The sequence below is a fragment of the Heterodontus francisci genome, chromosome 5, assembly GCF_036365525.1.
Source record: "Heterodontus francisci isolate sHetFra1 chromosome 5, sHetFra1.hap1, whole genome shotgun sequence".
Classification (NCBI taxonomy): Eukaryota; Metazoa; Chordata; class Chondrichthyes; order Heterodontiformes; family Heterodontidae; genus Heterodontus; species Heterodontus francisci.
In genome coordinates this window covers 134,603,515-134,618,933 of record NC_090375.1, presented here as the reverse complement: position 1 = coordinate 134,618,933, position 15,419 = coordinate 134,603,515, and the positions used below count along the sequence as shown (strand labels likewise).

General features: G+C 44.4%; 1 protein-coding gene across 11 annotated transcripts in view; it reads right to left on the bottom strand.

The window, feature by feature from the left end:
• The window catches only part of rbbp8 (retinoblastoma binding protein 8), a 195,543-nt gene that overhangs the window by 61,484 nt on the left and 118,640 nt on the right, over positions 1-15,419 (bottom strand). For all 11 annotated transcript variants that reach the window (XM_068032150.1, XM_068032152.1, XM_068032154.1 and 8 more), the window contains 4 exons: positions 12,207-12,319; positions 12,026-12,101; positions 11,760-11,938; positions 11,201-11,308 (listed from right to left, as the gene is read on the bottom strand). In XM_068032150.1, the coding sequence (XP_067888251.1) occupies positions 11,201-11,308; positions 11,760-11,938; positions 12,026-12,101; positions 12,207-12,319 (476 nt within the window). The remainder of the gene's footprint in view (positions 1-11,200; positions 11,309-11,759; positions 11,939-12,025; positions 12,102-12,206; positions 12,320-15,419) is intronic.

The window sequence follows — 15,419 nt, the reverse complement described above, 5'->3', positions numbered from 1 at the left end:
TGTTCTCTTAACTAATGAATCCCCTATCACCACTGCTCTTCCACTCCTCTTCCTTCCCTCTTGTGCAGCTGAGCCACCTGTGGTGCCACAAACATGGCTCTGACTGCACTCCTCTGAGGAACTATTACCCTCACCAGTATCCAAAATGGAACATCGATTAGCGTGAGAGATCATATCAGGGGACTCCTGCACTACCTGCCTAGTTCTCTTAGACTGCCTGGCAGTCACCCATTTCCTATCTGCCCACGTGACCACCTCCCTAATCGTGCTATCCACAGTCTTCTGCCTAGTGGATGCACAACAGTGACTCCAGCTGCCCCTCGAGTTCCGAAACCCGGAGCTCAAGCTTCTACAGCCAGTGACACTTCCTGCAGATGTGTTCATCTAGGACACGTGGTACGTCCATGACTTCCCACATGCCACAGGCTGTACATTCCACTCGGCCCGAGCTGCCCTGCCATATCTTAACTTTACAGACTATTTATTATAAGTAGAATAGCTTACCAGGTACTCACCAAACAGTTCCTTCCACTGCACCGAAAAAAGAACCAAATACTGGATGGTTAAGAGTACAAAAAAAAGGAAAAAAAGGAAAAATGGAGCACCTCCGCCCCCTTCACTGAACTCACCAGTCACCAAACTCAAATCTTCACACTCAGCTTGCAATCTGCACACTGTAAACCTTACAAATACTGATAAACCCTAATAATGCTTAATATAGCTTATGTATGAAGTTGGCCTAATTTGAACTAATTCACTCCCTACAGGCCTCTCTCTCTCTCTCACTCTATGATAAATTATAAAATCTGCTTTAGTTTTTAGTTTATACACTAATAAATTGATCAAGTGTTATGCTATGTTTGATTTAAATTAAATTAAAAGCTTACTTGTATACTTACCCCGGCTGCTTTCTATTTCCCTGCTCTCACTGTTGATTTATCAGCCTTCCCACATGTCCTAAAGGTATGACCAAGTTGGAATTATCTAATTAGTGTGGGGCAGGAGTCACACCAAGGCCAGACCAGGTGGGGTGACAGGTTCCTTTTCCCCAAAGAACGTTGATGAGCTAGTTGGGTTTCTACTATAATCTGGCAGCTTTCATTTTCTGTTGCAAGCCCGCAAATGACCAATTTATTTAATTCAATCACCAATGTATGATTTGGATTCATAGCCTTTAGATGACTAGTCCAGTACTTTGCCTTTCAGTGCAGCAGCTTTTTCGGGAGCAGCGTGTGAGCGAGTGAGCAGCTGGGAAAGTCCGTTTGAAAGTAAATTTAATTTCTTTTTGTTTTTCGGCGGAGGCCAGGGGGCTGCTGGGTAAGTAAAACACTATATATTTGGGCGGTTTAAAATAACTTTCCTTTCAGTGCAGCAGCTTTTTCGGGAGCAGCGTGTGAGCAGCTGGGAAAGTCCGTTTGAAAGTAAATTTAATTTCTTTTTGTTTTTCGGCGGAGGCCAGGGGGCTGCTGGGTAAGTAAAACACTATATATTTGGGCGGTTTAAAATAACTTTCCTTTCAGTGCAGCAGCTTTTTCGGGAGCAGCGTGTGAGCAGCTGGGAAAGTCCGTTTGAAAGTAAATTTAATTTCCTTTTGTTTTTCGGCGGAGGCCAGGGGGCTGCTGGGTAAGTAAAACACTATATATTTGGGCGGTTTAAAATAACTTTCCTTTCAGTGCAGCAGCTTTTTCGGGAGCAGCGTGTGAGCGAGTGAGCAGCTGGGAAAGTCCGTTTGAAAGTAAATTTAATTTCTTTTTGTTTTTCGGCGGAGGCCAGGGGGCTGCTGGGTAAGTAAAACACTATATATTTGGGCGGTTTAAAATAACTTTCCTTTCAGTGCAGCAGCTTTTTCGGGAGCAGCGTGTGAGCAGCTGGGAAAGTCCGTTTGAAAGTAAATTTAATTTCCTTTTGTTTTTCGGCGGAGGCCAGGGGGCTGCTGGGTAAGTAAAACACTATATATTTGGGCGGTTTAAAATAACTTTCCTTTCAGTGCAGCAGCTTTTTCGGGAGCAGCGTGTGAGCAGCTGGGAAAGTCCGTTTGAAAGTAAATTTAATTTCTTTTTGTTTTTCGGCGGAGGCCAGGGGGCTGCTGGGTAAGTAAAACACTATATATTTGGGCGGTTTAAAATAACTTTCCTTTCAGTGCAGCAGCTTTTTCGGGAGCAGCGTGTGAGCAGCTGGGAAAGTCCGTTTGAAAGTAAATTTAATTTCCTTTTGTTTTTCGGCGGAGGCCAGGGGGCTGCTGGGTAAGTAAAACACTATATATTTGGGCGGTTTAAAATAACTTTCCTTTCAGTGCAGCAGCTTTTTCGGGAGCAGCGTGTGAGCGAGTGAGCAGCTGGGAAAGTCCGTTTGAAAGTAAATTTAATTTCTTTTTGTTTTTCGGCGGAGGCCAGGGGGCTGCTGGGTAAGTAAAACACTATATATTTGGGCGGTTTAAAATAACTTTCCTTTCAGTGCAGCAGCTTTTTCGGGAGCAGCGTGTGAGCAGCTGGGAAAGTCCGTTTGAAAGTAAATTTAATTTCTTTTTGTTTTTCGGCGGAGGCCAGGGGGCTGCTGGGTAAGTAAAACACTATATATTTGGGCGGTTTAAAATAACTTTCCTTTCAGTGCAGCAGCTTTTTCGGGAGCAGCGTGTGAGCAGCTGGGAAAGTCCGTTTGAAAGTAAATTTAATTTCCTTTTGTTTTTCGGCGGAGGCCAGGGGGCTGCTGGGTAAGTAAAACACTATATATTTGGGCGGTTTAAAATAACTTTCCTTTCAGTGCAGCAGCTTTTTCGGGAGCAGCGTGTGAGCGAGTGAGCAGCTGGGAAAGTCCGTTTGAAAGTAAATTTAATTTATTTTTGTTTTTCGGCGGAGGCCAGGGGGCTGCTGGGTAAGTAAAACACTATATATTTGGGCGGTTTAAAATAACTTTCCTTTCAGTGCAGCAGCTTTTTCGGGAGCAGCGTGTGAGCAGCTGGGAAAGTCCGTTTGAAAGTAAATTTAATTTCCTTTTGTTTTTCGGCGGAGGCCAGGGGGCTGCTGGGTAAGTAAAACACTATATATTTGGGCGGTTTAAAATAACTTTCCTTTCAGTGCAGCAGCTTTTTCGGGAGCAGCGTGAGCAGCTGGGAAAGTCCGTTTGAAAGTAAATTTAATTTCCTTTTGTTTTTCGGCGGAGGCCAGGGGGCTGCTGGGTAAGTAAAACACTATATATTTGGGCGGTTTCTGAACCCGAGACACCACACTTGTAGTGTCTCCCACCCGCCCTCCTCCTCTAACCAAAAAAAAGGACTCGGTGGGGTGTTTATAAGGTAAGGCTTTTTCGATTTCTCTGGTTTTATTGTGATTGGTAAAAACTTTTCGTTCCTTTTTCATTTAACTAAGTTTAAACTTAAGATTAAAAATGGCAGGAGATCTCAGACCCGTATCATGCTCCTCTTGCTCAATGTGGGAGCTCAGGGACATGGCTGATGACCCTGACTCCTTCACGTGCAGGAAGTGTGTCCAGCTGCAGCTCTTGTTAGACCGCATGACGGCTCTCGAGCTGCGGATGGACTCACTTTGGAGCATGCGCGATGCTGAGGAGGTCGTGGATAGCACGTTTAGTGAATTGGTCACACCGCAGATTAGGATTGCTGAGGGAGAAAGGGAATGGGTGACCAAAAGGCAGAGAAAGAGCAGGAAGGCAGCGCAGGAGTCCCCTGCGGTCATCTCCCTCCAAAACAAGTATACCGTTTTGGATACTGTTGAGGGAGATGGCTCACCAGGGGAAGGCAGCAGTAGCCAGGTCCATGGCACCGTGGCTGGCTCTGCTGTTCCGAAGGGCGGGAAAAAGAGTGGAAGGGCTATAGTCGTAGGGGATTCGATTGTAAGGGGAGTAGATAGGCGGTTCTGTGGTCGAAAACGAGGCTCCCGAATGGTATGTTGCCTCCCAGGTGCACGGGTCAGGGACGTCTCAGATCGGCTGCAGAACATTCTAAAGGGGGAGGGTGAACAGCCAGTTGTCATTGTGCACATAGGCACTAATGATATAGGTAAAAAACGGGATGAGGTCCTACATGCAGAGTTTAGGGAGTTAGGAGCCAAGTTAAAAAGTAGGACCTCAAAGGTAGTAATCTCAGGATTACTACCAGTGCCACGTGATAGTCAGAGTAAAAATGAAAGAATAGTCAGGATGAATGCGTGGCTTGAGAGATGGTGCAGGAAGGAGGGGTTCAGATTTTTGGGACATTGGGACCGGTTCTGGGGGAGGTGGGACTATTACAAATTGGACGGTCTACACCTGGGCCGGACTGGAACCAATGTCCTTGGAGGTGCTTTTGCTAACGCTGTTGGGGAGGGTTTAAACTAATGTGGCAGGGGGATGGGAACCAATTGAGGTCAGTTGACAGTAAGGAGGTAGTAACAAAAGCCTGTAAGGAACTAGATAATGAAGTCAGTGTGACTAAGGGGAAGAGCAGGCAAGGAGCAGATGATGAATATAAAGGGACTGGTGGTCTGAGGTGCATTTGTTTTAATGCAAGAAGTGTAGTAGGTAAGGCAGATGAACTTAGGGCTTGGATTAGTACCTGGGAGTATGATGTTATTGCTATTACTGAGACTTGGTTGAGGGAAGGGCATGATTGGCAACTAAATATCCCAGGATATCGATGCTTCAGGCGGGATAGAGAGGGAGGTAAAAGGGGTGGAGGAGTTGCATTACTGGTCAAAGAGGATATCACAGCTGTGCTGAAGGAGGGCACTATGGAGGACTCGAGCAGTGAGGCAATATGGACAGAACTCAGAAATAGGAAGGGTGCGGTAACAATGTTGGGGCTGTACTACAGGCCTCCCAACAGCGAGCGTGAGATAGAGGTACAAATATGTAAACAGATTATGGAAAGATGTAGGAGCAACAGGGTGGTGGTGATAGGAGATTTTAATTTTCCCAACATTGACTGGGATTCGCTTGGTGTTAGAGGTCCAGATGGAGCAGAATTTGTAAGGAGCATCCAGGAGGGTTTTCTAGAGCAGTATGTAAATAGTCCAACTCGGGAAGGGGCCATACTGGACCTGGTGTTGGGGAATGAGCCCGGCCAGGTTGTTGAAGTTTCAGTAGGGGACTACTTTGGGAATAGTGATCACAATTCCGTAAGCTTTAAAATACTCATGGACAAAGACGAGAGTGGTCCAAAAGGGAGAGTGCTAAATTGGGGGAAGGCCAACTACACCAAAATTCGGCAGGAGCTGGGAAATGTAGATTGGGAGCAGCTGTTTGAAGGTAAATCCACATGTGATATGTGGGAGGCTTTTAAAGAGAGGTTGATTAGCGTGCAGGAGAGACATGTTCCTGTGAAAATGAGGGATAGAAATGGCAAGATTAGGGAACCATGGATGACAGGTGAAATTGTGAGACTAGCTAAGAGGAAAAAGGAAGCATACATAAGGTCTAGGCGGCTGATGAAAGACGAAGCTTTGAAAGAATATCGGGAATGTAGGACCAATCTGAAACGAGGAATTAAGAGGGCTAAAAGGGGTCATGAAATATCTTTAGCAAACAGGGTTAAGGAAAATCCCAAAGCCTTTTATTCATATATAAGGAGAAAGAGGGTAACTGGAGAAAGGATTGGCCCACTAAAGGACAAAGGAGGAATGTTATGCTTGGACTCAGAGAAAATGGGCGAGATTCTAAACGAGTACTTTGCATCGGTATTCACCGAGGAGAGGGACATGACGGATGTTGAGGTTAGGAACAGATGTTTGATTACTCTAGGTCAAGTCGGCATAAGGAGGGAGGAAGTGTTGGGTATTCTAAAGGGCATTAAGGTGGACAAGTCCCCAGGTCCGGATGCGATCTATCCCAGGTTACTGAGGGAAGCGAGAGAGGAAATAGCTGGGGCCTTAACAGATATCTTTGCAGCATCCTTAAACACGGGTGAGGTCCCGGAGGACTGGAGAATTGCTAATGTTGTCCCCTTGTTTAAGAAGGGTAGCAGGGATAATCCAGGTAATTATAGACCGGTGAGCCTGACGTCAGTGGTAGGGAAGCTGCTGGAGAAGATACTGAGGGATAGGATCTATTCCCATTTGGAAGAAAATGGGCTCATCAGTGATAGGCAACATGGTTTTGTGCAGGGAAGGTCATGTCTTACCAACTTAATAGAATTCTTTGAGGAAGTGACAAAGTTGATTGATGAGGGAAGGGCTGTCGATGTCATATACATGGACTTCAGTAAGGCGTTTGATAAGGTTCCCCATGGCAGGCTGATGGAGAAAGTGAAGGCGCTTGGGGTCCAAGGTGTACTAGCTAGATGGATAAAGAACTGGCTGGGCAACAGGAGACAGAGAGTAGCAGTAGAAGGGAGTTTCTCAAAATGGAGACGTGTGACCAGTGGTGTTCCACAGGGATCCGTGCTGGGACCACTGTTGTTTGTGATATACATTAATGATTTGGAGGAAAGTATAGGTGGACTGATTAGCAAATTTGCAGACGACACTAAGATTGGTGGAGTAGCAGATAGTGAAGGGGACTGTCAGAGAATACAGCAGAATATAGATAGATTGGAGAGTTGGGCAGAGAAATGGCAGATGGAGTTCAATCAGGGCAAATGCGAGGTGATGCATTTTGGAAGATCCAATTCAAGAGTGAACTATACAGTAAATGGAAAAGTCCTGGGGAAAATTGATGTCCAGAGAGATTTGGGTGTTCAGGTCCACTGTTCCCTGAAGGTGGCAACGCAGGTAAATAGAGTGGTCAAGAAGGCATACGGCATGCTTTCCTTCATCGGACGGGGCATTGAGTACAAGAGTTGGCAGGTCATGTTACAGTTGTATAGGACTTTGGTTCGGCCACATTTGGAATACTGCGTACAGTTCTGGTCGCCACATTATCAAAAGGATGTGGATGCTTTGGAGAGGGTGCAGAGGAGGTTCACCAGGATGTTGCCTGGTATGGAGGGCGCTAGCTATGAAGAGAGGTTGAGCAGATTAGGATTATTTTCATTAGAAAGACGGAGGTTGAGGGGGGACCTGATTGAGGTGTACAAAATCATGAGAGGTATAGACAGGGTGGATAGCAAGAGGCTTTTTCCCAGAGTGGGGGTTTCAATTACTAGAGGACACGAGTTCAAAGTGAAAGGGGAAAAGTTTAGGGGGGATATGCGTGGAAAGTTCTTTACGCAGAGGGTGGTGGGCACCTGGAACGCATTGCCAGCGGAGGTGGTAGATGCGGGCACGATGGAGTCTTTTAAGATGTATCTAGACAGATACATGAATGGGCAGGAAGAAAAGAGATACAGAACCTTAGAAAATAGGCGACATGTTTAGAGAGAGGATCTGGATCGGCGCAGGCTTGGAGGGCCGAAGGGCCTGTTCCTGTGCTGTAATTATCTTTGTTCTTTTGTTCTTTGTTCTACTATATAACCATTATCCTACCATATCCACTTGAGGGAGTTAGATTGTGTGTATAATATTACAATGTGTATATTTCAGGCCATATACCATGCACAACATAACGCTAATGTACACTTCCTACACATCTAATTTTCAGGATAATCAGGAAACCAATAGCATTGCACTGTGTGCTTGGTACAGCACACAGGACAGAATGCCACCAATGCCAAATTGACAGCATAACGATAGCATGATAGCACTTAACGAGTGAAAGTAATTGAAGAAAGCATCATGAATAGCATTACACCAAGACTCTGGAAAGAATCATAGAATTTTACAGCACAGAAGGTGGTCATTCAGCCTGTTGCATCCGTACTGGTTTTCTAAAAGAGACTTCCACACCAAGTCCCATTTGTTTGTCCTTTTCCAATACCCTTTTTTTTTAAAAACATATTTTTGCAGTATTCAACTGCTTCCCTTTTGAAAGCTATTATGGATTCCACCATTGCTTCTGGGACACCTTTCCGTGGGCTGAATTTTGTTGCATCAGCGGGACTCCCGGGGCTGGGCAGAAAAGGGGAGGGGAACCCTGACTCAGCCCTTCGGAGCCCCACCGGCACGATTCAGTGGCACACGGGCTGCCAAGAGCGGCTGGCCAATCAGAAAGCTGGCAGCTCAGTAGCATCAGCACGCCAACAGGAGAGGTGGCCACTGCTGGTACTACAGGAGCCTGGGACCAGGCCCAGGGCAGGAGGACCGGACCAAAGGTGATTGAGGCAGTGTCACCTGGGCCAGCCTGGCAGGCTCCGATGATTGGGGGCGGGGGGGGGGGGGGGGTGGTTGTTGGTGAGAATGGACGATGAGGGTGGGGGGTGGGGGAGGGGGTCAGTGTTACCAGAGGGGCAGCCTTTACCGCCAGGGGGCCCTGTGTAGCTGATAGATTGCCCATGGAGAAGGCTACCCCTCATCCCAAGCCCACAGGAGGTCACCAAACATTACTGAGTGACCTCCCTGCATGGCAGAAGCTGGTGGCGGTGGGAAGAGGCCTTTAAGTGGCTACTGATTGGCCACTTAAAGGGCTCAATTGGCCTCTGGGCGGGTAGGTTATCTTTGGCCTTTCCCACCTCCGACTTTATCGCAGTACGACGGGAAGGCAATGGGCCCTCCACCCGTCTCCAGGAGGCCCATAAGATTCCATTGAAATAAAAGCAAAATACAGTGGATGCTGGAAACCTGAAATAAAAACAGAATGTGCTAGAAATACTCAGCAGGTCTGGCAGCATCAGCTCTGATGAAAGGTCACAGACCTGAAACGTTAACTCTCTTTCTCTCTCTCCACAGATGCTGTCAGACCTGCTGAGTATTTCCAGCACTTTTGTGTTCTTATTCCATCCTATGTCTCAACAATCCTCTATGTAAGAGAAAACCTAACTTTTCTTTTTGATGATTTAAATTTATGTCCTCTAATTACCAACACTATAACCAGGAGGTCCGGAATCAAATAATAAAAAGCAGATGATGTTTTGGGAAGAAGCTTCAATCAGCACTTCTAGTAAAAATGTCAATGTGAATTCAAACTCACACCAAGCCTTCTAAAAGAGGTTAGTGCCCAAGGATTGAAAATTAGCTAACACACTACCAATCTTTAAAAAGAGCACAGGGATGATCCAAGAAACTACAGACCAACAAACATAAATCAGTTGTGGGAAAATAATTGAACGCCATCTTGAAATGGGCATAATGTAACACCTGGATAGGTATGGGTTGGTCTAAGGAGTCAGCATGTGTTTGTGGGAAGCAACTTTTGTCGAACATATTTATTGGTATTCTTTGAGAAAGTACATGTCGACAATGGAAATTCTATGAATATGATCTATTTCATTTCAGCAAAGCTTTGGATACCACAAAAGTAATTCAGTTACAAGGCATGAGAGAGCTGGAATAGGAGGCAAACTTCTGAGATGCACTGACAATTGGCTACAGAGAAAGCAAAAGAGTAGTTGAGAATCAAGCTGCACCAACATGGCAAGTGGTCACTAGCAGGAACAACACAGACCATTGCTGTTTATATCGTCTTTAATTGATTTGGACCTGGGGACAAAAACAAAGATGTCCAAGTTTGCAGATTACACCGATGGAGCAGAGGTTCAAATAACAGGCAGTAGGCAAGCCAAATTAAAAAAAAACAGGCCTAATTAATGAGTCAAGTGGCCTCTTTTTGTGCCTTAAACTTTCTTTGATTCTTATGGGTTGATGAGTAGTACATAGCATTTCTGTGGACAAATGCAAGAAAATGGCACCAAGGAAGGGAAACAGAAGAACATAAACTAAAATGCTTGAGGCTATAGGAATTGTGAGTACTGGTTACCCAAACTAACAGTGCAATGTGAGGCAGCAGTGAAGAAAGTCAACTGAATCCTGGGATGTGTAGTCAAAGGAATAGAAAACAAACTCCAGAATGCAATACTGAGTCTATAGCAGGCACTGGTACAATTCTACAGCAAGTATAGAATATATAGTGTTTATCCAAACTCATTACAAGTAGAATCTTTAGTCATTGATCTGGGCTGTATCTGAATTGAGGTTACAGAGAAAGGGCAATTCAGCTCTAATAGAATGAGAATTTCAAAGTTGAGATGTAAAGAAGGTGCACATTACAATCCAATTATTTCTCAAAGAGGGAAAAGTACAGCACAGATGTGGATGTAAGGACATGGTGAATGTCATTTTTTTTTAGTACAGTTGCAGTATAAAATAACAAATTATATATTGAAGAAGTCCATTTGTTCAGCTAAAACAGGGATCGCTATTGCCAGAGCTATGGGGCAGGCTACTTCCCACCGGCTTCAGAACCCTGCCGTCACGGTCAACTGGGGGTCGGAAACCCACACTGTTTGGGAAACAGTCATCCGACTGTGATTTTCCTCAAATTGGCCAATTACTGGCTAGAAGGCAGGCTCTTGAAGCTTGAGGGCCAATTGGAGGCCTTCCAGCATTGAAGAGGCAACAGGCTGCCTTTTCATGCATGTGAGGGAGAGGATGCTCCAAGGTAGGAACATAGGAACAGGAGTAGACCATTCAGCCGGTCAAGCCTGCTCCGCCAATCAATTATCTACCTCAAAACCACTTTCCCATGCTATATCCATATCCCTTGATGGTATTCTCCAGAAATCTATCAATTTCTGTCCTGAACATGCTCAATGATTGAGCTTCTACGGCCCTCTGGGGTAGAGAATTCCAAAGATTCACCACCCTCCGTGAAGAAATTCCTCCTCATCTCAGTCTTAAATGGCCTGCCCCTTATTTTGAGATTATGTCCTGGATGCATCCTCTCTCCGACACTTTTAGTTTAAATTTAAAAAATGGCCTCAGTAGCTGGGCCACCATTGCGGAGGGGGAATCCTGAAGTCAAGCAGGCAGGGAGGGCTACTAAGCTTCCCTGGGACACTGGCCCACCCCCGGTCTGCCGCCTGCAGGCGGCTACAGTCTTCCCCAATGCCTCCGGGTACGTGGAAGCTGACTGGAAAATTCCAATTGGCCTCTGACAACAGTCCTTAGTAGGCCATTAACAAGGTCAATTGGCTACCTGATGCTTGCGGGGTTTGGGGGGGTGTAGCCCTGCCACTCGTATCCTACCTCCGGGAAAATGGCCCAGGGGCGAGATGAAGTGGGGGAACTGGCACTGGCATGCTGGCTGGCAGCACAAATTTATCCGCCCACCAACTACCATGGTCGCTCCCAATGGGGCCTAAAAATTCAGCCCATCAAGATAATTTACAAATCAGCTGTCATTCATCACATGTGCCAAATTAATTCACTTACTTGTATAGACAGTGGTTAGAACTTACTCTTTATTGAGGATAGTTCAGGATCACAGGAGTCTGCAACTAGAATTTCCTCATTCTGGACAGGTTGGGTCATGCCAGAGAAGCGTGCCAACAGAATTTTACATGTCTCTACACAACAACAAAATATCAGTTACAAAAATAAACATTACAGGACACAGTTTATAACAGTCCTATTTTATTCTCTAATAACTCTGAAAATATTTATTTCAATATACTTGAGGTGCTTGGTAATGCTGAACCTTAAGAATTTTCAGTTAGAAGATATAGATGGAGATTCCTGAATCCCAAGTATTGATTCTGAATCACTTTATGTTCTAGCTGCAGTATCCAATGCATTTATCTTTACTAATGCACATTACCCACCTGTTGCAATGTTCTTATGACTAAGTTCTTACAAAGGATTCCAAGAATGCAGTTGTAAAAAATATCTTAATATTTGCATTTATCTGAATAATTTAATCAGCATAATTTAAAAATGGAAACACCACCTGGTAATAATTAAGGAATATACTAAGTTTTGCAATACAGAATATTAATGTAACACAAATCTCATCAATACCATCATCAGCCTGCAGCCCAGAAGGCTCTGCTTGAGCATGCTCTGCATAGCGAATGTGACGGTTTTCCTTTCTCCTTCGCATTCTGCTAACCACAGAGGTGGAAAGAGATAATATTGGAGAATCTGGAATTATTCCATCATCATGATCTGCTGCTCCTGTCACTTCATGCTGTTGCTCTCTGACATCATAGAAATAAAAATCAGACAGGCTACAGAGTTTAAAAATAAAAATCACACATGATGAGCAACACACACACGTGACTTACTTCAGCTGATGTTCTAGTGATTCGAGCTGGTCACTAAGTTTTTTGTTTTCTTCCTGAAGGTTATTCTTTTCATTCACTGTTGATTAAAGATAATGATGGAGATAGGTAGATAGATAAGAAAAATCTCTCTCATTTCAAAAAATATGCTCGAAGATAAATCCTCTCCTAAACATCCACTCACTAAGTTCAGTAATAAGCTTTAGATTCTGCTGTCGAATATTTTCAAATTCCAGCTGCTTCTTCTTCATGTGTTCTTCAGTAACTGCACACCTGTCACATAAGCCTGCTCGCAACCTGAAACAGATATGGGTCCTAAGTATCAACAATTTTGGCTGTTAAAATTATAGTATAGTACATATTTGTTGACTTAAATCAGTTACTTACTTTCACCCAAGCTTACTTACGGTCTATACACTTCAAGTAAAAAAAAAAGACTGCGCTTGTTAATTATTTTCACAGAAATTGCATAAGAAGTTGTCAACAGAAAAAGATTAAATTCTGTCTGGATCATGAGAATTTGTGGAGAGTGAATTCATTACTTTTAGCTAAACACATCAGTGCTGAATTTCTTTGTCCAACTTTAATGTAGACATTCCATAGTAACTTGCAAGATTCGAGAGTTAATAGCACTGACTAAAATAACAAAGACTTGCATTACATTAGAGCTTCAAGATACTGCACCATACACCAGTCAGTCAAGAATTTGTGCACTTAATTTCCCACCCAGCATATTCCTGATGTCAGCTGTTATGCCAGGTGGAGGCAAAAACCAGAATTCTAAAAGGAGGGATGGTCAGTCACCTTGGACCACTCACACACACTTTTTTAAAGCTAACTACACATCTGCAATGAAAGAAATCTGAAATTATGCCTTCTGTTTGGCTGAGTAGTGGACCATGACAACATTTTCTTTTATAACAAGAAAATAAATTACTTTTAGTATTTGAGAAACAGAGTTTAATAAAATCTTTGCTAAATAGTTGTTTTCTTGCTGAGCATACATTTGTATAGTTTATAGCTCCAACGCTTACATTATGTGTCAGCTGTGGCTCAGGGATAGCAGGTTCAAGTCCTACTCTCGAGAACAAAATCTACACTGGCAGTGCAGTAATGAAGGAGTGTTGCACTGTTTGAAGTACCCCCTCACTTCAAGTTAAACTGGACCTATCCTCTCAAAAGAATGTAAAAGATCCTACAACACTATTTCGAAGAGCAGGGGAGTTCTTCCAGCTGCTCTGGCCAATATTTATCACTACAGGTTATCTGCTCATTATCACATTTTTGTATATAGGAGCTTGTTGTGTGCCAATTGGCTTCTGCATTTCCTACATTACACTTCAAAAGGTGCTTCACTGGCGATAAAGCATTTCAGGAGGTCTTGTGGTCACAAAAGGTGCTATAAAAATCCACATTTTGTTCCTTCTTCTCATGATATGTTGATCAATTACATTATTTCTGCTGATTACTAACCTGTAAAGTTGAAAGTGAAATTGTTTTTCCAAGCTGGTTGTCTTTATACAGCCAATATATATATATATATATATATATAGAATCATAGAGTCGTACAGCATAGAAACAGGCCCTTCGGCCCACCGCGTCCATGCCGACCATAATGCCTATCTATACTAATCCCACCTGCCTGCATTAATTCCATATCCCTCTATGCCTTGCTCATTCTAGTACCTGTCCAGATGCCTCTTAAATGTTGCTACTGTTCCTGCCTCCACCACCTCCTCAGGCAGCTCATTCCAGATACCCACTATTCTTTGTGTGAAAGATTTACCCCTTTGATCCCCTTTAAACCTCCTCCCTCTCACCTTAAATCTATGCCCTCTAGTTTTAGTCACCCCTACCATGGGAAACATACTCTGGCTATCTACCCTATCTATGCCTCTCATAATTTTATATACCTCTATCATGTCCCCTCTCAGCCTCCTTTGCTCCAGGGAAAACAGACCCAGCCTATCCAATCTCTCTTTATAACTCAAGCCCTCCAAACCAGGCAACATCCTTGTGAATCTTTTCTGCACCCTCTCTAGCTTAATCACATCTTTCCTGTAGTGCGGCGACCAGAACTGCACACAGTACTCCAAATGTGGCCTAACCAACGTCATGTACAACTGTAACATGACGTCCCAACTCTTGTACGCAATGCCTCGGCCGATGAAGGCAAGCAGGCCATCCGCCTTCTTCACCACCCTGTCTATCTGCGTTGCCACTTTCAGGGAACTATGTACTTGCACCCCAAGGTCTCTCTGCTCAACAACACTTCCCAGGCCCCTGCCATTCACTGTATATGTCCTGCCCTAGTTTAACTTCCCAAAATGCATCACTTCGCACTTGTCTGCATTAAATTCCATTTGTCACTCCCTTGCCCACTTTCCCAGTTTATCTATATCCTGTTGTAACCTTAGACAACCTTCTTTACTATCCAATATACCACCAATTTTGGTGTCATCATGCCCCCTACATTCAATATGTATGATAAACAACAGAGGGCCCAGCACCGATCCCTGTGGCACACCACTGGTCACCGGCCTCCAATCTGAAAAACCACCCTCCACTACCACCCTCTGCCTCCCATCACCAAGCCAATTTTGTATCCAATTTGTCCATGTAGACAACGTCCATCGCCCTGCCCTTGTCAATCCTCTTGATCACCTCCTCGAAAAACTCAATCAAATTCGTGAGACATGATTTCCCACGCACAAAGCCATGCTGACTATCCCTAATCAGACCATACCTTTCCAGATGCATATAAATCCTGTCTCTCAGAATCCCTTCCAATAACTTTCCCACCACTGATGTAAGGCTCACCGGCCTGTAGTTCCCTGGTTTATCCCTGCTGCCCTTCTTCAATAAAGGCATAACATTAGCTATCCACCAGTCTTCCGGTACCTCACCTGCGGCTAATGATGATACAGAAATCTCTGCCAGGGCCCCAGCAATCTCCTCCCTTGCTTCCCATAGCATCCTAGGATACACCTGGTCAGGCCCTGGGGATTTATCCACCTTAATGCGCTTAAAAACCTCCAACACCTCTTCCTTTGTAATGTTGATATGCTCCAGGATATCGCTGTGCCCTCCCTTGAACTCACTAGCTTTCATGACCTTCTCCACGGTAAATACAGACAAGATGTATTCATTTATGACCTCGCCCATTTCCCGTGGCTCCACACATAGTACTGGCCTTTGTAGCCACTCCAGGCGCTGCTGCACAAACCACTGACCACCTCCAGGCGCTTACCCATTGTCTCCTGAGACAAGGAGGCCAAAGAAGAAGAAGACACATACATTACCACACTGATCCTTAAGGGGACCTACTCTCTCCCTAGCTACCCTTTTACTCTTAATATACTTATAGAATCTTTTAGGATTCTTCTTAACCTTATCT